A 23,564-nucleotide genomic window follows, 5' to 3' on the forward strand; every position below is an offset into this window, starting at 1 on the left:
AAGGCTCTTTGTATCACATATATAATTTCTTTACACATCATAGTAACTGAATACAACACATACAAAATTAGGCATTAGTGAAAAACATTTATATTTAGATGGCATTGCAAAAGTTGGCTAACATTATTTGAAGAATCTACATGACAGACAGAAGACGGTAGATACTTATGACAAGCACACAATACAATAGCCAGAAAAGATTTAAAAAAGTTATGTATGCATTTGGAAGTATTTACAATGTTTCTATTGCATACAGTTATCATAAATCTTAACAAACAGTGTCATTATTTTTTTGAGAATTGTGCATTATGACAATCCTTATCACAAGACCATCTATGGAAATATTTGTCTTTCTATGAACAATTCAGAAATGAATGACTATTCTATAATCTATACGTTACAGTATTTAGGATTCTGTAATGCATAGGATCGTATTCAGAAAATAAACTAATAAACATTCTAAATTATAAAATTAAACACAGATTGAATATTTATTTTGTGCCTTGGCTTGTTTTTCCTAAACACAAAAATATAAAAAATTTTTTCAGAATAAATCTTCATTAGGAAAGTCTGCTAGCTAATTATGTTAAAACAAAACATATTTATCCTTCCTTTAGGACATTAAATTATGAATCTCAAAAATCAATATAAATAGTTAAGACATACCTCCTATTGCCATATATCTAAAAAATAACCATCCAGAAATCAATGATTCATCAGCTTTACGAGGTGGCCTTTCCATTATATCTAAATCTGGAGGATTGAAACCTAAAGCTGTGGCTGGCAAGCCATCAGTCACAAGATTAACCCATAGCAGCTGTACTGGAATTAAAGCCTCTGGAAGGCCAAGGGCAGCAGTTAAGAAAATACTGAAAAAGAAAATTACAATCTTCTGAATTTTTATATATGATTAAGTGTAAACAATTAAATAAAAGAAAGAGGTAAGAGAAAAAAATATTTATAAACTGTTTAAAATGATTTAATATTATTTAGAATGTTGATGATAATGCAAAAATCCTAAAATGAGCTTTATATTACATATCAGAGCTAATTTATACAATTTTGCCTTAAACTACTTTAACTTCTTAATGCACTCAATCAACTTAACTCAGGTACACCAAACTAAATTATTATCATGCTCTCGACTAAATACGTTCAAGAATTATTTTTTTTAACATATAACAACAATATGTTCACTATAGTTTTTAGTTAAAAACTGAAGTTAAAAGAGTCTGAATTAAAATAAACAACTGGAAAGAAAAAAAAAAAAAAGCACTTAGTGAAATTTTATTGTTATATTAAGGGGTTAAAGCTACTCTGCAACTATAATGTAAAATAAGGACTTATCTTATTTGATATACAATAAAAATATTTGGTTACTATACAATTGAACCCTTTTACAAGAACTTGAAGGGACTGGAAGTTTGGTTTACTATATTGGACATAGGAAAAATTTATTATCTCATAAAAGTCAAATAATAAGTAAATAATGATTAATGTAACTTCTACTAAAAGAGGTGAACAATAAGTCTAATTTAAAAATCATATTAAGATTTATTTACCATTATTATTACATCTTCTTCAGTTAGTTGCACTACAGCCTATCATCAGCCTATCTCAACAAGAGATCTTGTACTATTATTATTATACGCAGTCCTTCAATTTTTTGATTTTCTTTTCCAGTTTCATTTTATGTTAATAATTATACACATAGCATAAATACTGCTCTATGGCATTCCCTGAATTACCAATTTATAACTACGAAGAATTATTTTACTTATAACAATACAAAAAATAATATACATAAAAGGTCATATATATAAAAGGAAGTTCTGAGGACTAAAATAATCTGTAATTTTCTGCTTGTATGATGCAAAATAATTTTATCCATGCTGCAAAGACTCAATGAACTATAAAAAGCATATCCTATGTCTTACAGAAGACCTAAAGAATGCAAAACTCTTATTCGAAAGATATAACATGGACAGTATTTATATTCAAACAAAATATCATTTCTTAAAAGATGAATAAACTGTATTGTCTCAAGCTCATCTGATTTGCTACTTTCCATTTCAATGATCGGTGAAAATTTCAAAATTTCCATCATAGCATTATCTTTTAATAAAAAGCTGACTAACAGCTCAGTCAAAGAAGCTGAATGGAATCAGAGAGCCCCTTCATGTTCTTTGGTTCAATGGTCATATACATAAAAGGATATTTTAAGATATGCTAAATGTGTCCTCCTAAAATTGTTTCACACCTGTCTTGAACAGCCTTTTGTTTAGAACACAGAGGAAAGTGCATGCATATGGGAAAAGGCAATAAAAGATAAGTAAATACTGTCAATAAAGTAAACTCTGTAACAAATTTATTAAAACTGCACTTAAACATATATTATTTTAAATCATTTAATGCAGAATGCTAGAGAAGTCAATTTATAAAATTAACAAAAACATATATACCTGACAACTTCTCCTATATTTGATGATATGAGATAACGTATGAATTGTTTCATATTGTTATAGATAGCACGACCTTCTTCTACTGCTGCAACAATCGTAGAAAAATTATCATCTGCCAAGACCATTTCAGAAGCAGATTTAGCCACTGCTGTTCCAGAACCCATAGCAATACCAATTTCTGCTTTTTTCAAAGCTGGTGCATCATTCACACCATCTCCTGTCTGTCAGTAGGAAAAAAATCAATGGCTGATTAAAACACAGTTTCAAAGCAGCAGCTATTTAATTACTTACATGATTGCTAATATACAGCATTAATAACAAAACACTCTGTATGAGATTTAAATATAAAAATTCTAGTCGACAATCACTTGTTCCATTATGAGTCTAGATTTATTTAAAATTTAAAAACTCAGGTACTGAAAAGTCATTTGCTGCAAAAAGTAAATTCCTTACAAAAAATAACATCAAAGAAATGATTGTTATACTTAAATAGGCTTTTTTTAATATGTCAAAGCACATTAGGGCTATTTGCTTAGGGGGATGAATGCCTTTATGGAAAGCTTTCTTAAAGAAACTGGGCTATATTCAAGTCCCGCATGGAAAGACCTCGAAAATCAATGATACAGACAGCCAGCCAGTTTCTCAGTAATCAAACCTAGGTTAAACTCTCAGGATTCAGCAGTCTAACCACTTGGCCATTGGTGAGGCATGACTATTAAAAGTGGCAGCAAATATACAAGACATCTAGTCAATACAATGTATTTTGCATTACAATTTGAAATGCTATTATCACCCGGCCAAACAAAATTTGTTATGAAACATTTAATACAAATGAAGATTAACATTTCAAGTGTGATGTACAGTAGTGCACCTTTACACTGATTCAATATTCATGGAGTAACTTCTTGGCTTAATCCACTCAGCATTATAGATGTCAAATTCCGTAGCGGCTTTCATATTCACTTATACATGAAAATTTCTGAAGCTTTTAACATATCTGATTTCAGGTTTGATATATATTGGAAGAAAAGAAATCAGGATACAAAGTCAGAGAGTTATTTTTTAATTATAATCGATAAAATACCATTTATTCATGACATTATGAGGAACTCTGAAATTTTAGGGCTAAACTCTTAAGGCTTGGAGGGTTAAGACAAGTATGTATCAACCTTTTTCCCATCTCTACATAGGTTCCATGACTATAACCTGAAATTAACTTAAAAAAGTCATTCCCAAATGCAGCTGTACTGAACACAAACTTCTAGAAATTCTTCTTTTAGTTATCACACCATGTTACTGCTTCTACAAAAACAGCCGGACTGTATTTTGAGTAATACACATAAGTGTTAAATACATAATACACATAACATATTTGGTTTACTGGAGAGTTCTGTCCGTTTCTATGACAACAGTTTTCGACAAGTAAACATGTTTATTTGGTACATGTTTGGCTTCGGCTCTATATTTATGCCACTATATTTTATAACAATTTCAACAAGGAAGAAAGGCTACAGAAGCATGTAGAAATTTACTGAAAGTGTTTGATTGAAGGTACAGTTTCTGATGGGACAGAAACGATAGACACTTTGTTGTTCGCGTCTCAAATACACTATCAACACATAGGGCAATCCTTGCTAGGGTTCCCAAGGGGAGTCTGCTTGGATCCCACATTATTCAATATTTACGTGAATGACAATCCCACCACACTGAACACAATGCTTGCAATGTATGCAGATGACACTGTGATCCTCTCACAAAGTGCAATCATTAGCTCAGCAATACAATGATTACAAGATTACATAAACATACTCGAGACTTGGCTGACAAAATGGAAGATCAAAGTTAATGTAGATAAGGCTTGAGCAATCATTTTTAACAATAACAAATTAAATAAATCCTGCAACTTTAAGGAGAAGATATCCCATGGACCAAGCATGTCCTTTATCTTGGGGTGATTCTCAGTAAAACTCTCTCATGGTACCCACACATAATATCTATCCTTAAAAAGTTTCAAGTTAGTACAGCTACACTTCACCCCTTAATTTCTCAAAACAGTGTACTTTCAATACACAACAAGGTTGCTTATTTATAAAACTGTATCTCGTCCCATACTATGTTATGCCTGCCCGGTTTGGCCATATTCATGCAAATCACATACGAAAAAGTTACAGCAGGCACAAAATTGTGTCCCAATTGTGTCAGTCATTTACATCATAATTGTCATTAAATTAAACAATATGAGTACTAAGTATGGCCGTAGGCTGTTACAATTATTTGGATCATTATGATGTAATTGATCCAAATAATTGTAAACGGCCTACGGCCATACTTAGTACTCATATTGTTTAATTTGACTTACTTTACTGTACTTTATGACTCATGCTATAATTTAAGTGCGCCAGTTTTCTCACACTATCTATATTGTATGTATGCATTATTATGTATCTCTGGTCTCAAGTTAAAGCCAGCTCTTTTCCCCTTTCTCAGCTCTCCCAGATGGCATTTCCAGGTCTTTATTGGAACTCGGCACACACTTTATTTCTGCTAGAATATCTTATTATCCCATTACTCAAAAATATGATCATAATTTATGAAAAAAAAAAGATTATATCTTATGTTAGTTACTCATGACAGCATTCGAAACAACCTACATGTTTGACAAGGGGTAGGTCCTTGACCAAGGCACTCTGGTGTTACACCGCTTCTAAGTGCGACCGACCTTTCTGAACCATCTTTGATGATGTTGTTAAGACCATGTTGGAGAAAGACCCTTTTTTGACAACATCAGAGATCAGCTCAGCAAACCATTTTGGACAATATTCCGAAGATAGGATTGGTGTGGAAATATTTAAGATGGGTGCCTCGTGAATTAAGTCAGAAGAATTTGAATGACTAAATTGTCATATACACATCTCTGTTTGTTTGGAACAAAATTGACTTCTTCTTGAACTGGATGATAACTGGGAATGAAAAGTGGAGTACCTATGAAAACATTGTAAGGAAAAGGGCATATCATGAACCAAACCGAGCCCTTCCACCTACCTCTAAACTAAAAGTGACTCTAAATAAAAGAATGTTGTGTATATAGTAGGACATTCGAGGACCAATACATTATGAGATTTTAAAACCAAACAAAAAGCTCAATTCGGAGAAGTATTGTCAGCAACTAGATAATTTAAAGACATCAGTCCAAGAAAAGAGACCAGCGATGTTCAATAGGAAGGACATCATACTTCATCATGATAATATCAGGTCACATGTTGCTTTGGAGAGTCGTCAAAAAATTGCAGATGTAGTCTGCGAAATTCTGTTGCATCCACCATTTTCTCGGACTTAACACCCTCAGACTATCACTTGCTTCTGTCCTTACAAAATTTGTTTAAGGGCTAAAATTCAAAAATGAAGAAGATATCAAACAAGCACTGGTTCAATTTTTACATCAAAAGATACAACATTTTTCAAAAATAGGATATACAAATTGCCCTCATGCTGGCAAGAAGTCATTAATAATAATGGTAATTACAGTCAAAAGTCTTTAATCCAGACCTCAAAGCTATAAACTTTCTGCGCATGCGTCAGCGCATGTTGGCAGTGGTGATAAAGGCAAAGCATATTTTGCTTTCCTTAAATAAAGCTAAGACTAAACTAAACTACATAAAATTCATGCTTTATTCCGTAAATAAAATAAAAGAGCTAACACTGTAGCCTTTACATTTAAAATCATTTGATTGAAAGCAAACTAGCATAATGCTAACTCATAATGACACAAGAGAACAAGAACAAGAAGAACCTTCGCCGATACCGGCGTACATATATATTATACTCGGCCAACCCGCCCATCTTGACGTCATCGGCCAATCGGCGGCAACCATGTTAGCTTACCGCCGATCGACCTCCGATCAAAATTTGCATTTAGAAAACTAGAGCCAACAGCGCATACCTTTACGCATGCGAGTTTATGGTTGCGCATAATACGTTTACGCATGCGCATTTAATGTATAACGGATGGTATAAGCTAAAATTATCTAATTATCTATTTCAGTTAATGTTGCAGAATGCAATGTTTCTTAATCTTCTAATTGGATCCAGCTTATTATTTTTTGCAGACTGTTAGAGCAATTTTATAAAAGTAAGCTTGAACTTTCGATTATGTCAAAAAGAATTTCTGATTCTGGAGCTGCCAAAGGATCTACAAAATGAAAGCATGTTTCGATGTCGATCAAACAAAAAGTGGAATTGCTGCAAAAAATTGATAAAGGTCCTTTTGTGTTTCTCTAAGAATTCCGAAATCTGTTTATCAATTTCACGCTGCTCTGCCGCAGGGGGTAGGTAGGGGACATCGAGGCACGCAATGAACTGGAAGTTGATATGTGAGCACTATCGTTATCTTCAGGGTAAATGTTTTTATTTTATTTGGCTTATAATTCCTTACTAAATGTAGTATTTCATCTCTATGTACTCCGCCTTTGATATGATTTAAATCAAATTCCTCGTCATTATAAATATCACGAATACACATCAAATAGTTTTCTGGTTGCAATTTTCTAATTTTGACTATCTATAATGTATGCTTTACGCATGCGCACATTGAAAGAAATGTTTAATAAAGTAAACAAATAAATATTAAGTTTTTTTTTTTGTAAATTTTGGTACCCTTTAGATCATAATTGCTCTTTATTTCATAAATTACAGTTTCATATTTTTAATTTTATAATTTCTGCATGCCATCTTACCAGATTTAAACTGATGATCTATAACCCGTAATCGCCGATATCCGACGAGTCCAAATTAAAGACTTTTGACTGTATTAAATTTTACTTATTTTTTAAAAATATTTGTTAAAAGCCCTATTAAAATCACAATCTAATAAAATTTCTGATTTAAACTGATGATCTATAATCCGGAAAAACCGATAATCCGGAATCGTCCCGACGAGTTCGGATTGAAGACTTTTGACTGTAAGAAAAACTTGTATTTTGTTTTATTCTAAAAATGTATATAGAACTTTACAGTAAATCATATACATATATACCTCTCTCTTTTTATAATCCCCATTACTAAACTACCAAAGTGAATACTTAAAATTAATTTTTATTAATTTTAATGAAAATTAATCTTAAGTATTCAGTTAAGTATTAAATTACGATTTAAATTGGCTTCTCTTTGTCATATGAAAATGGTTTAGGCTACATAATACAAATGATTCTTTTAACAGCCATATCCCCCAGAAGATAAAGATCAGTTAAATAACCGAATAGAGGATATATAACTTGCATAAAAGACGTTAAGTGATCAAAATTGCCAATACCCTGAAAATTCTCAATTTAAATATACAGGTATTTCTAATACAGGGTTCGTACACATTTCTGCACACGAAAATTAAGCACTTTTAAGGACTTTTAAGGACCATTAATGAAAAAATTAAGGACCTATGAGCAAATGGGAACTGAATAAGTTCAATTAAAAATATTATCTATGCCTGAATTTCACTTTTGTGATACCATCCTAAAAATATAATAGATCTCTAAGTAGTCTGCATTATTACTAAACATGAATTAATTAACATAATTATTAATAAGTTTGAGAATAAAATAAACTTTATGAAATTTATCAAGTAGCATTAAATATTTACACTTACAACAGATGGACATATTTGAAAGAAGATAAGTGACATTTACGTTTTACTCACAGTTAGCTTTATGTTGATTTTTTTAAATGTCTCAGTTTGTCACGTACTTGGTCAGTCTAGAGGTTGAGTAAATAGCAGGTAGATTTTATGTCAAACGGCATAGGTTAAAATGAGAAGTAAGATCATAATCAGCATGATTCAGAACAAAAGACTGAATTCTGTTACTGTTGCTGCTTGTCTAGACAGAGACCTGCTCATTAGAACAAACCTTAAAGGCCTGAGGTAGGCAGATGTCCTGATGTAGTTTGGCAAGTGTTGAAAGTTAGTCGGGCTCTGTTTGATGCAGTTAGTGTCGTAGCTTCAAATACAGTTTTAGGGGTTGTAACCCAGTTAATATACTTTAAGGTTCCAATAAACCATTAAAGAACCAGAGGTGATAAGCAGTTTTATATTAAATCACACTAGATGCAAAGGAATAAGTTTTACTTGAATTTTTATGTTTTATCTTGTGACCACAGTGAGTATTAATGAAAGGCAATAACTTGCTTTAATACGTAGAGATAATTTTTAAGGGTAAGCAGTTAGTTATAAATAATTAAATTAAGTAATTAGATAACCTTAGTCATTATGCATTTACATGGCCACAATTAAATTTTATTTCTTAACAATATTTGTTAAAAAAGCCCTATTAAAATCAAAATCTAAACAAATTTAACAGTTTAAAATACATGTAATTTATAACATTGATTCTTAAACGATATTAGGATAATTACACATTAAAAGCTACAAAATATTTATGTTTTGTAGCAATAACACTCAACAAAATATTTATCCGTCATTTTAATTTGAAGCCTTCTCAAACATTTTGGCTAGTTTATATCGATTTCCTTCTCTTTAAGCATCTTTTCTAACAATTAGAGATCTGTCTCAAAATGCAAACCAATGTTCTCACTAGTTTCTGCATCAACCTAACTGCTTTTCTCCTAACTTGTCAACCTTTCCACAATGTACCTATGAGGGTTTACTTGATCTGGCAAAAGTTAAATACTCGAAAACCCAACTGATGTGAAGCAAACTATCGCTACGTCTGAAAAGAACTAAAATATCAGACAAAGGTTTAAATAAGCCTCTTATATAAAAAGAACTTAAAATACAAAGGCATGTTCTGATGCTAACAAAATCATTTACAGCTCATGGTGATGTAATTAAACAAGAACAGTCAAATTCAAACTAAACGTGTCAAAGATTATACAATTTAATTTTAATTTAATCTGGCTCAGTAACTCTTTCATATGAGGAAATAGAAATGGGAAATTATAGTAAAGGCTGAAATCATAAACAATTGGGTAATTTACATAATAATAACTGCACATTTTCTTTCTTCAACACATTTCCTTTTCATTTTAGAATTTTTGGATTTAATTAAAGATTTTCGTTATTCTAAAAAACATGAAATGCATTTAGAATGCACAGAAAATGGCTAATTTCTTTAGTAATATAAACATTCAGAAGAAATATATATGGTAAAGGCCGGTTACAGAGCCACTGTAGCAGAATTTTTAGAATTTAGTGACACACCGAACAATAAAATCTAGAAATGTCAAAACTTTTAGAATTTAGAGCAGGCATTAGAAGCAGAATTTAGGCTCCACAGAGATTGCATCAGGTGGGAAAATGCCTAGTGCCAGCTCTGTGTATGATGCATTAAAACATATTAGATGAATCTTTTAAATTGTAAGTTTTCAATTTCTTTATTAATAAAAAAATCCCTTTCTATAATGCCTGCCCATGTGACAAGATTAGAAGCATTTTTGATACTTTCTATGCTTGTGTCTAGTGAAAAGTAGAGAAAATAAAAGAAAGATAAACATGTTAAGAAAATGATTCTAATATCAGGAGTTAAACATTCAAATATTATGTTTTCATTGTTCTTCCAGACGTTCTCCAAAAAGTGAGAAATACATTGTAAACTTTTTGCAAAATACATTCGTTACGTGTTGATATCATGGAGACATTTTTAATTTTGTCACATATTTCTCGAATCTTCTAGAACCATGGGTTTATAAATTTTGCCTTTAAATCCTTCTAAACTTCCCAAAATACTAAAGAAAAATTATCCCTACCAATTCAGTAACAGCAAAAAGGCAGAAATATTTTGGAAAAAAAAAGGAGGGAAAAAGTGTAAAATTTATTTTATAGAGAAAACTGATACATATTCTGAGATTTGAATATTCCGAGACAATTACGTAGGAAAAACTTTTACTATGAAAAAATTAAAAAGATATTTTTAACTAATTACATAGCTAATTTTGCTTTTGCTAAGAGCCATTTCGTAAACTGTGCTTTATAGCATTATACCTTCATTATTTTTCAGAGTCAAAATATTGTACAGTCAAAAGTAGTTAATTCGGACACCCATAATCCGGAATGATCTATAATCCGGATCTCAAAGCTAAAAACTTTCTGCGCATGTGCTGCGTTGGCACATGCGCACAGGCGTTTTACGCGTGTGCGCAAGATCTTGACTACTGCGCATATGCGTGTGCGCAAGTGCAGAATACGTTTTCGCCTGCGCGTTTAATGTATCACGGACGGTGTAAGCTAAAATTATCTAATTATCTATTTCAGTTAATGTTAATGATTGCGTTGTTGTTACTTAATCTTCGAATTGGATCCCACTTATTATTTTTTGCAGACTGTAAGAGCAATTTTATAAAAGTAAACTTGAACTTTCGATTATGTCAAATAGAATTTCCGATGCTGGAACTTCCAAAGGATCTACAAAACGAAAGTATGTTTCGATGTCCAACAAACAAAAAGTGGAATTGCTGCAAAAAATGGATAAAACATGAAGAATGTGACAGAGAGGTTAGTGAAAACAAAAAAATTTCTATTGACAAGTTAGTCGGTATTCTCGGCACAGCAATTAACGGGACTTGAACAGCGGGACTTTGTAACTGAACAAGAAATTATGTCTGTTTATAGAATTAAAGAGAAAGTATTATCACATAAATTGAAGCAACTTAAACAACTTACATTAAAAGAAATGTTTAATAAAGTAAACAAATAAATATTAAGCTTTTTTTTTTTTTTTTGTAAATTTTGATACCCTTTAGATCATAATTGTTCTTTATTTCATAAATTACAGTTTCATATTTTTAATTTTAGAATTTCTGCATGCCATCTTACGAGATTTAAACTGATGATCTATAATCCGGAAAAATCGATAATCCGGAATTGCCGAAGTCCCGACGAGTCCGGATTAACGACTTTTGACTGTATAATAAATTGCCAAAATGAAATTTTATAATATGACAGCGAAATTTTAAAATGTTTTGTTTTAATGTTATTTTTTAAACATAATTTCAATATATTACCATTATTTGAATGAAATTTATCAATGTTAGGATGTTTAAAAAAAAAAATCGTCCAAAAATTCGCAGATCTCGGAATTGAAAATTTTCTATAGAAACTGATCTTAAAATCGCCAAAACGTTGATAAGTCACCAAATTTACAACCGTTTAATAAAAGAATTCACATCTCCAAAAGCGAAAAGTTGTTTAAGAACTCTTTATTAGAAAAAATGAATTTCGAAGTGCTTATATCTCACTTCTTGCTTAGAAACTCGAGTATCCCATCAATTTATATTAGGAACAGAAACAAATTATAACACATAAACCCATACAAAAGATAACCATATATGCCAGTGAATCGCCGAAAATATTCCTCCAAAATGCTAATTCACACTCAAAATGGCAATTGTAAAAAGAGACAGAAATTTTAGATGATTAAAATTAAGGACCTTCTGCTGATTTTGGCCAAAATTAAGGACTTTTAAGGACCAAAAATCGATCCCAAAAAATCTAAGGACTTTTAAGGACCGTACGAGCCTTGTAATATTATCCTTCAATAAAAAAAAAATGATCTGGATTATGACAAAAACAATTAATTTAATACAAAGAAAGCATTACATGTCTTTTGCAACATCAAATAGTGCCATTTTTTTTCGAACTGCAAACTGCTTCTCTTACCATTGCCGAAATTTCACCATCTGCTTGGAGATATTCAATAATTTTACTCTTATGTGCAGGTTCAACACGTGAAAACAGTCTAGCCCTTGAGCATGCTAACCTTTGTTCAGATGGTGCTAATTCATCAAATTCTCTTCCAGAAAAAGATAAGCCTATATTGATTAAGAAATAAATTTCAAAATATGAGAAAAAAATTAATTAGTTATGTTATAATAGATATTCATCTGAAAAACATGTTAACTGACAGATAAAAAGTTAATTTAAGGGAAAAACAAGTAAGACATTAAGGATATAAAACATATAGATGTATAGGACAATTCCACCAGATAGTATTCAGCGTGGAAGAACAGGAGTATTTAATTATGGCAAAATATATGGCAAGGTTAAAATGTGGAATTTCTACGTAAACATTTTGTGTTTAGGTTACACACCTCAGAATAGTAAAGTTTTTTTTTTTTTTTTTTAAGTGAACTTGTATTGTTAAGGATTCGAAAATCTCACTTTTTACCTGTTTTCTGCAAATATTCCTCTTAAGCAGCATGAGAGAGAAAGATAAAAAAAATGGAATATCAAATATTTTCTATTATTTAATTATCTTCAAATTAATTCACTTTTAAATTATATATAGAATAGCTGGTATTTAAAAAAATATTCACCAGAAGTATCCTCATCTTCTTCAAAAACACCAATACGTCTGCATATTGCTTCTGCTGTGGCCTATAAAAGCACAATATATCAGATAGTTTCAAGATATAGACAATTACAGCAGCAATAAAATCAAAAATTATAATAAAAACTGAAACACATCTAAGTTCTTAAAATATCTCATCATTAACACATTAGCTCTGATACTCCCATGCTAGTATATGGAAACTTCAAAGTATAGTGCTTTTCCAAAGAAGTTTCAAGAATTCTCTGATCAGAAAAACTCTTCGGTTACTATTAATGCAATTAACTATTAAACTATTAACACAATATAACATTTCAATAAATAATACCACCAATAAAGAGAAAGCCAGTCTAAATATAAACTTCATATTTTGATTAGAGTAAATGCCTGCAAGTACAGTTAAAATTATTTTTTCTTTGATTGTATTTTCAAAACACACTGATTATCATTAACTAAGGAAAAATCTCAAAAATGATTACTCAAAAAGTTACATGTACAATTTAATGACACTGATTTAAACACATAGTAAGGTATAAAATAACGTAAAAAGTAATTACCAGAGAATTATGGTGTTATAGAAATTAGTATTTGTATAAAATGAACAAATCGTATGTGCAGTTTGGTATAAGAAAACTACCCTCAATATGGAGTATAATCTCTCCAGAAGCAATACATTACATGCAGCAATGTGCTATGCTGTCAATTAAGCAGTCTATCAGTTCTGAAGGCAGAGCCATTACTCTTGCAAAGTAGTTGCAAACATGGTAAGGGTCTGAAGAGGAGGATTGAGAGCAGCTATATGGTTTTCTAAAGCAAAACAAACATGCTCAACAGGATTCAGGTCAGGTCAGGTGATCAAGCTGGCCATTCCATGCACTGAATTGTTTGTTGCTGAAGATAATCATTCATGATACGAGTTTTGTGCGGTCTAATGCTATCGTTCTGTAACAGGAAATTATCACCAACTGCCACCTCAAATGTTTCCTTCTACGATGTGATGTGAGCAGCATGCAAATGGCCGGCTGCCTTGAATACAGACCTTCTTCGTGAAGCCTTCTATGGACAATTGATTTTGACAACAACCTTCCTGTGGCTGCAGCAAGAGAGGATCTGAGTTGAGGTTTTATTTCTTCGTAAGCATAAAAACAAATAGTCATCAGTGCTCACATAGGGCTCTCCTTGCTGAATCTGTGGTTAGGAATTGTTGCCAAAGCCTATGAACCAAAAAAGGACTTGCATTTAATCATATGGCCACTTCTGTCTGACTTTGTCCTGCCTCTAATCTCACATAGCATTTCCACTGCAGTTCTTTGGGCAAATGATGTCTGGAGGTCATTGTTACCAAACTGGCTATCCCAGACTTCTTTTCTCAATATCACAGCGAAATCTGCAGGCTTGCTCTGAAACATGCAATTTTATGCTCCTCGCAGATAACTTATTTCAATTACATCACCACTAATTTGCACACTGCAGTTTTAATCAGCAATTCTTATTTGACATCATATTGAAATTTTATAAGGATTGGCTTATTTTTTAATGAGTTTGTGATTTTTCATTAGGTTTTGGAAACTAGTGTACAAGTTTTTAAAATATGTGAGTAATCGTTTTTTAACTCAATTTTAACTTACAGAAATCAAATTCATCACATACTGCAATACATAGGAAGGCAAAAATTAATTACTCATTTAAAAAGTACTCTTTCATTTTTAGATTTCCTAGCCTAAAATTAAAAATTTCAAAATGGCATTTGAGTTCCAGAATATTTCAAAAAAAGGAAATTTATCAACAATACATATAAAAGAGAAGCAACATAATTAAGAAGGTTGCCACTCAAACAGGAGAATGAAATTACACGACTTTTCCAGGTTTATTTTGAGAAAATTCCAATCTATCCACGTATAATGCACCTTCGCTGTGTTAAGAGGTAAATTAATTATGGTACCACTTGAAAAATTAAAAATTTTCCAATTACATATCATTTATATATAGCACAATCCAGGGTTCATACACATTTCCCTACATGAAAATTAAGGACTTTTAAGGACCATCAAAGAAAAAATTAAGGACCTATAAGCAAACAAAAAAATGAATAGAATAAAGCAATTATCCATACAACCGACTTCATGCTTGTAATTTCACTTTAAGAAACTTACAGAAGTGTGTATTATGCACTATTATTAAATTCAATTTAATACATACCATAAAACAATTTTTAAAATTAAACTACTAACTCCCTACAAGTTATGAAGTAGATAACATTAAATTAGGAACATAATTTCTTGAAAAACATGTATAAGTGTATTTTACACTAATAACAGTCACTATTTTAGAGATTTACATGATTATTATTTAACTTATTTGATATTTATTTAAACACAGTCAACTACTATTATAATCACAATGTAATAATATTTTGCAGATTAAAATAACTGATTTGTAAACAGACAACTTATTTCCTTGGTTTTTTGGAAGATACTAGAATAATAAACTGTACAATAAAAGATACAAAACATTTGTGCTTTTTTTAAACCTGAAATCTTTTCAGCTATTTTAACATCTAATTTATTTATGTCTATTTCCTTTTCTTTAACTATTCTTCTAAGTTCATTTGCTTTGATAAACAAATCAATGTTCCTGCTGGTCTCAGCTTCATTAACATCTTTAATGTCCCTTTGAAGAAATTTGTTCTTCTGCTTCATATAATCAATTTCTTCCTCAATAATATTTCTTTTCCTCTTTGAATTTTCAGATTTAGTTAAAGATTTTTGTTCTTCTAAATACTGCATATATTTAGACCTTGCAGAAGCTGCTGCTGATCTCATTTCTTTATTAATTTCGATATTAAGAACACCTCCAGAAAATTTTATGTAATCAAATACTGTGCGTTGAAAAATGTATGATGAGTCACTTAAATTTTCAATTTCAATTGCTTTATTTACAGAGGAGCCCCTTTCCACAGAGGCCTGTTCATGTGACAAGATAAGATTACTTGTCACAGTGAATACTTGAATAGTGAAAATATACATTTCTTACTATATATATATATATATTGCTTAGGAAATAAATTATATATATATATATATATATATATATATATAATTTATTTCCTAAGCAATATTGATTATATTATCTCCTAAGTTTAATTAAAGTAGAATTATTTTAAAAGAGTGAATCCATACTGATAAGTTATATTTTGAAAGATGTATGTGTGTGTGTGTATATATATATATATTACAGTACAAAGTCCGAGATCTGGACATGCAATATCTGGAATGATCTAAAATCCGGACCTCAAAGCCACCACCAACCAATTTTTTAGGGCTTTTTTGAAGGGAAGGAGTATGCTTTACGCACGCGCATTAGATTTTTTTCCCTCATCATAAAAAAACATGCCGGAAATCCCGAATCTTAATCTCATTGGCGCTAAATAAAATATCTCATTATTGAAGAAATAATTATTTTAGTATAAATTTGTGTGATTAGTAACTTGACTCCATAGCTGCGTATCTGCTTGGCATAATCTCAAACCGAAACATTTGTTAATTTTACACCAACTAATATTTTATATCCTTGATGCCGAAATCGCGAATCATTATTGTATTTTGTTTTCATCACCGCATATTTATCAACGGATGACAACTTGAGTGATAAATCATTCAGCGACGCCAAATAACAGAGTATTATCCGATTACAGATTTAAGTTTAATGCGCTAAAATGTTGACAAGGGGAGATTTAGCAGAAATTTCTTTCCTTATGCTAAAAATAGATTTTGTTAATGATACTCATAGGACAAACGATTATATTTAGTGCTATTTGAATTAAGAATAACTGATTTGTTATTCACATAAAGCCAGAACCAGCGCCAGAGCTCGCATGGCCGCACCAGGCGGCAGAATTTAGCGAAGTTAAACAGAAGTTTTTCATTGCGATGACAATGCCCAATCATCAATCAATTAACGGAGGGCGAAATCTGTAGTATAGTTCTAAATCCAGAAAATACAGCTACCGATAGTGAAGAAAGTAACAGAGAGGTTACTGAACGAGAAAAAATTTTGATTGACAAGTTATTCGGAATTCTCGACACAGCAATTACAGGACTTGAACAATGGAACTTAATAACTGAACAAGAAATTATATGTCTATAGTATTAGTCTAAAGTATTAGCAGAGAAAACAAATCAAACATCTCACATTGAAAGAAATGCTTAAGAAAGTAAACATATAAATATTAAGCTCTTTTCTTTTGTAAATTTTGATACCCTTTAAATCATAAATGCTTCATTATTTCATAAATCATGATTTCATATTTTCAATTTTCTAATTTCTACGTGCCATCTTAGTAGATTTAAAATGATCTAATATCCGGAAAAATCTCAAATCTGGGATCGCCGAAGTCCCGACAAGTCCAGACCTCGGACTTTGTACTGTATAAATATAGATATATTTATATATACAATATGGAATGTATATTTTCAGTTAAACTTCTACCAATAACTTTAGTAATTTATGAAAGTTAATTTTGCGTCTAGTTAATTCAGGAAAATTAGTTTCAATTAGTTGTTTTCAGCTTTAAAAATATTAAAAAAATTTTAATTAGTTATTTTCAACTAATAATTGTATCGCCATTAGCAAAAATTATGCATTACTATCAACAACATAGGTTTAAACCAAATACTTAATTGTCTATTGAAGCTTCAAAACGTGTTTCCGAACTTCACATTTTCTCGGCTAGCGTTACCGAATTTGCCCTTGGAGACCTATAATCGAAATGGAGCCAACAGATTTCCCGCGAAATCGATAACAGACCCTCTGCAGAAATAAACTCATAATCTTGATATCCCATACCTATAGTATGTGCAAAAAAGAATAAACTTCGTAGAAGCTGATAAAAATTAATTTATGGTTTAATTGAAACAAACATAAAAATTAAGCTAAGCAAAACCGTGTAAAAACAAATTGAAATGATAAAACGAAACTTAACTTTCATGTGAATTTTCAGCGCTGACTCTCCCATTCTAGAAATTTCAATTTGTTTCAGACAAAGACCACATTTAAGGATTGCCATCCATCAATATCCAGTCTTTGTAGTCAGCTTGATGAAGCCACAGTTTATTGAAAATGCACTTTCCAGGCATCTCGTTCCTATTGGCGTCGGAAGGGTTGTGGCTTTCCAGGTTGGAATTGCTCTAATTTTGACAAATATTTTCAGAATCCCCCCTTTTTTTTTCTCGAGCACCTTCATCATCACTTTCGCCTCTTAAACAACTTCCGGCTTCACGCTTTCGTCACAACCTGCCTCAATTTATGGATAACACCTGTTTCGAAAGATTGGGTGAATAGCCAATCAGACATTGATACTTTCGTTCGGGTAGCTAATTGTTTTTTTTTTTTTTTTTTAATTATTTGCAACGCAAATCCGCCAACAGATTGGTTAAGAGCCGTGTAATTTTAATTCCATATTCATGAGAAATCGTAATTCACACTTAGAATGGCAATCATTAGAAATGATAAGAAATGTCAAATGAGCAAAATTAAGGACCGTTTATTCATTTTGGCCAAAATTAAGGACTTTTAAGGACCGTACGAACCCTGCCAATCTGGATTAAAAAATTTCTTTTTTTGTAGACATTTTGCAGCTAAACGAAAGAAATCTATTTAATGATATTTTTAAATAAATTCAGGTATTTTATATTTAACAGCATGCATAAGCAAAAAAAATATGTGCATTAAATTTCATGATGGTATGTCATCATACTGCTAGAATTGGTTTCAGGATTATGCCATAGAAAATTTCCTGAAATTAGAAAGTATTATTTACTACTAATAAATAAATTTAGAGGGAAGAAGCAATATTAAATGATATGAATAACATTAAAGATAATTGCTTAAAAACTGAATTGGAAAAATCAATGATATTTTGGCAAATATAGTTATATTAAGTGGCTAGCCTAGGTGACTGGTTATTTTTTTTTTACTGCAAAATGACAAATAAGGCATTTATTGAAAAGGAAAAAAAATACGTTTGAAGGATTTTGCAGTAAAATCCTCATACAAGCTATGGCCTTGGCATGATTTGAAAATTGTGGCCAACACCAAAACGACCTATTTACTACTCATCATAATGTCACCAAATTCTGTATGTACTGTACATGGAGGTTAGAATAGAATAGATGGAGGCTATTCTAATCTCTATGGTACTGTATACTAGGATTAAACCAATTTTGTTTTATACAAGAATACATATTTTAGTTCAGTACGTACTGAATATGCACATGCGAGTCTCTCAATTCTCGAGATTACTGAACACCAAAGTTGCTGGAAACTTGCTCTGCTTTTCTAAAAGACAATCTAATTGGAGCTGTGAAAATTCAGCCAGCTGGTTTCGAATGACGCTCACGGGATACATTATTCCCTGACTTTTCCAGATTTTGAATAAAATATTTAAATTCCCCGACTTTTTCCGGAATTTTCTGGTCAATTTTTGAATTCCCCGACTTTTTCTGGTTTTCCAGGTAGTGTAACAACCCTGAATTACACAAATATTTAGTTCAACAAAATTATATACATTCATGATGCTGTTAAAGAACTCAATAAAACTAAATGCTATACTTTTCCTTCTACACACTTAATATTTAGTTTTTACTTCATAAAAATTGTCCGAAACAAAATACCACTTACTTTGTTATCACCTGTAATTACAATAACACGAATACCAGCTGCTTTACAACGCCTGATAGCATCTTTTACTTCTTTTCTTGGAGGATCTAGCATTCCAACAACACCAACAAATGTCATCCCTGTCTTTATATAAATAAGATATATTTATGTATATAATGAACAATGTATGCCATTTCTAGTGTCATTACATATCTTCTAAGTATATACAATAAAGAATATTAGATTAAACTTACTTCATAAGTAGCAAATTTTGAGGAGTCCGCGAGATCCATAATAGAAGGATTTGGTGGATTATCGATCGTTGCTAAAGCTAAACAACGCAAAGTGTCTCTGCCTGTTCCGTATTGTTTAGTTATGTCCAATATTCTATTTTTGACTGAAGCAGTCATTGGTAATTTGGTGTTTCCAACTCTTACATAAGAACACCTATCCAAAACTCCTTCAGGGGCACCCTAAAATAATTGCAATATTTACAGCAATGTCATGGAAAAACTATGCTAAATGATTAATTTTAAAAAAGGGGGGAATCGATGGCTTACACATAAAGATGTCTAAAATTATTATTAAAAATATAAAAATAACATTACATGAAGTAATTAATCTGATTTGTTTTTTTTTTTTTTCTTCCTTACAATGAGCAAAAGGTAAATTCCACCCCCTTTTTTTTAGTGTAATCCAGATCACTTTAATTAATCTGCTTCTGTTCTGCTTCTGTAACTTAAAAAGTGCCCCGATTTCACCCACATATGAAGCAAATACGAAGAATGTTTCCTCAGTAAATTTCTGCAGTTCAAGCCTTGATTTGAGAATTTATTAAATCAAAACTATCTCATGACATTAAAGTACAATTTAAAAGAATCCTTGAGATGAAGAGATGCTGGCCATTTAAAAGAAGGGTACAGAACTGTGAAAATGACAAAATGGTTAAATGTTTCAAGTCAGACAATCTTCTAAAAACAAACTAAGAAGCTGAAACAAAGTGACAGAGTTAAATGTTTCCTGAAAGTAATGATTTCTGTGTGCTGCAGCTTGCTCGTAAGAATAAGGCATGACAGCAAGGCAATTAACAATCTTTGGGCTTGCAGTTGCCAAAGTAATTTTTATATTACAGCAAACTGTAAACAGAATACTTAATATAACAAAATCTTTATGCTAGAAAGCCAATGGTGTATTTCACTAAAGAAGGTTAACCTGTGTTGGTGTCAAAAAGAGCTGAATGACAATACTGATCATGTGTTCTCTTTAGTGATAAATCATGGTTCAATTTAAATACTTCACTCTAAACATATTTATTTATGATGGAAACACAGACAAAATTATTCTCATCAATATTAGGAAAAATGACTGCTATAAGCAGTGCAGATCTGATAGCATGCAGAGGAATAATTATCAATGGATGCATTTCTCTGCACAACTGACAATGGATTTATATTGGGCCATGATATTAAGATGAAATCTTAAATCATTATGCATTTTAGAAGTACATATGGATCTGTCTTTTGTTTCCAGAATGATAAAGCAGGCCTACATTAAGCAAATAAGGCTGATGAAAGGCCCAAAGTGAGTTAGAAGCAAACCAAATTTGCCAATTATAACCTCCACGCAGAACAAATGTGGCATCCCTGGTAGAGTTGCTACATGGTAAAATTCTCCTTCTAGAGATCTCAATGCCCTTAGGACTATAGCTGGAATAACAGAATTTACCAATGAGCAGAATTAAAGCTTTCTGAATGAAACAAGTTACCAACCATATTAATTATTTACAGAAAGTACAAAATCCATACATTTAAAATTATAAAGTCACATACAAATCGGATAAATTGGAGTACACGCAAAACATTCTGTAAAACTATACAGTATACGATTACACTGATACTGGCACAAAAATCATATTATGGTTAATATTAGATATAATAAAATACCAATATATTTATGCACAGAAGTTCTATAAAACAGTAAATGATAGATGAAGAAAGTTACTACTCATGGCACAGGTAGTTTATAAAAAGTACTTGTTCAACGTATGCCTGGAATTTATTATTGAATGATAGGAAGACTATACATATAGGAGATGAGATTGACTTCCTTTGAAGATCTCTCTCTCTCTATATATATACGTAATTAAGATACAATTTTTTAATATACTATGCAATTAAAATTTTATGTGGTAAGATGAATAATCAAAATAAAAATTAGAAGCAGCAGAAAAATATCTTAAAATTTTACAACTAGATTACCAACCTTACAGAACATTTTTGGTCCACTTCCAAGTCTATTTGCCTTTACGGGGATGCAGTATGTACTCATAGACTTACGATCACGAGAGAATTCTAATGTGAACTCCTTCCTCCACATTGAAGAAATACCCTGATTTACAACCACAGCAGCATCTCGACGACTTAAGCCAGTTTTGTTATAACCAAATGGATTCATTTTTTCTGCTAAAACGACCAATGCAGTCTCTGTGGCTTCTCCCACTTTTTCAAACATTTGTTTATACTAAAAATACAAGTACATATATTAATAAGGGCAGTTAAAAATAACAGATAAAACAGAATTATGAAGATAGTTAATACAATTTTTTGTTTTTCACAGCCCCATTATTAAAACGACTCCAAGAATATTGCCAAATTTAGCAGTGGCTGCCATATCTTCACGACTGCTTTTAATGGCATCGAAAAGCTATCTTTCCCAAAGAATTTCTGCCAAATGAATTCGGAAAGATACGATTCTAAATGTAAAACCATATCCCTTTGCTTTTTGTTTTGCCATTTAGCAAAGCCCCACAATTTTTCCACATTTTCAGTTGGAGAACTTGTTTCTTGATTAACAAGATAAAATGTGTGATTCACAGTTAAATGGCTGTAACCAGCCTTTTCAAGCTCGTCTGTTTTATAGCCTAACCAGCAATCTGAATCTATTGTAAATTTTTCTACAACATTGTCTACAATCGTTGATATCAGTGTGCTTGCCTTCTGATTTGTAAACTGAACAATAAATGACATGCTATTTTCATGGCAAACCGCTATTGATATCCATTATTAATATCCACTATTTTGGGAGTACCCTAACCAGCAGGTTTTTATGTGGGGGGGGGGGGGGGGTCGGCCATGCAAACAAACTCATAAATGACTATTTTTCCAGGGCCACGCATTTGCCCATTAGATTGCTGAAGCAAATCTAGCAAACAGACTCTCTCATAAAATTGTTCCAGTCAATCGTGGCTTTCGCTTACATAGTTTCATTTTGTGGCCACTTGTGTACATTCATTGCGAGGTAATAAATCTAAACAATATTTGCATCTTCAACACTCCTCAGTAAATTAAAATGTCACCTTTTTTTGTCGCTTTTTCACTGTTTAAGCTAAAAACAGACATATCATGTAGTTCATCAAATTTGGCAAAGAGAAGTTGAAAGTAAAAGTTTCATTTTTTACATAATTTGGCGGCTTATTATGGTTGCCATGAAAACCAAGTAATAGCCAATTTTACAATTCAAGAGAAAATTCTGCACTACATTTTTAGTAGCTACAGTACAAAGTCTGTAATCTGGACTCATTGGGACTTCGGCAATTCCAGAATAGGGGTTTTTACAGATTATAGATCATCAATTTAAATCTCGTAAGATGGCATGCAGAATTTATACAATTAAAAATATGAAACCGTAATTTATAAAATAAACAGCAATTATGATCTAAAGGGTATCAAAATTTACAAAAAAAAAAAAAAAAAAAAAAAAAAAAAAAAAAAAAAAAAAAGCTTAATATGTACTTGTTTACATTATTTGTTAAACATGTCTTTCAATGTAAGTTGTTTAAGTTGCTTCGTTTTTTGTGCTAATACAGTCAAAAGTCTTTAATCCGGACGTCCATAATTCAGAATGATCTATAATCCGGACCTCAAAGCTACAAACTTTCTGCACATGATGCGTTGACGCATGCGCATAATACCTTTACGCATGCGTCAACGCATAATACCTTTATGCATGCGCGTTTAATGTATAACGGACGGTATAAGCTCAGCTAAAATTATCTAATTATCTATTTCAGTTAATGTTGCAGATTGCGTTGTTCTTTAATCTTCTAATTGGATCC

At 31.4% G+C, this 23,564-nt stretch overlaps 1 protein-coding gene across 6 annotated transcripts in view; it reads right to left on the reverse strand.

Annotated features, from left to right (window-relative positions):
- The window catches only part of LOC118188759 (calcium-transporting ATPase sarcoplasmic/endoplasmic reticulum type-like), a 164,602-nt gene that overhangs the window by 15,182 nt on the left and 125,856 nt on the right, over positions 1-23,564 (reverse strand). For 4 of the 6 annotated variants that reach the window (XM_085813522.1, XM_085813521.1, XM_085813524.1 and 1 more), the window contains exons 15-22: positions 21,713-21,970; positions 19,705-19,923; positions 19,472-19,594; positions 12,780-12,840; positions 12,632-12,652; positions 12,124-12,275; positions 2,463-2,683; positions 667-869 (exon numbers count right to left, since the gene is read on the reverse strand). In XM_085813522.1, coding sequence (XP_085669648.1) covers positions 667-869; positions 2,463-2,683; positions 12,124-12,275; positions 12,632-12,652; positions 12,780-12,840; positions 19,472-19,594; positions 19,705-19,923; positions 21,713-21,970 — 1,258 coding nt within the window. The remainder of the gene's footprint in view (positions 1-666; positions 870-2,462; positions 2,684-12,123; positions 12,276-12,631; positions 12,653-12,779; positions 12,841-19,471; positions 19,595-19,704; positions 19,924-21,712; positions 21,971-23,564) is intronic. The other 2 variants (XM_085813525.1, XM_085813526.1) reach the window with 1 other exon arrangement.

The sequence above is a fragment of the Stegodyphus dumicola genome, chromosome 3, assembly GCF_044657685.1.
Source record: "Stegodyphus dumicola isolate Sdum_Otavi_A_Nest chromosome 3, ASM4465768v1".
Lineage (NCBI taxonomy): Eukaryota > Metazoa > Arthropoda > Arachnida > Araneae > Eresidae > Stegodyphus > Stegodyphus dumicola.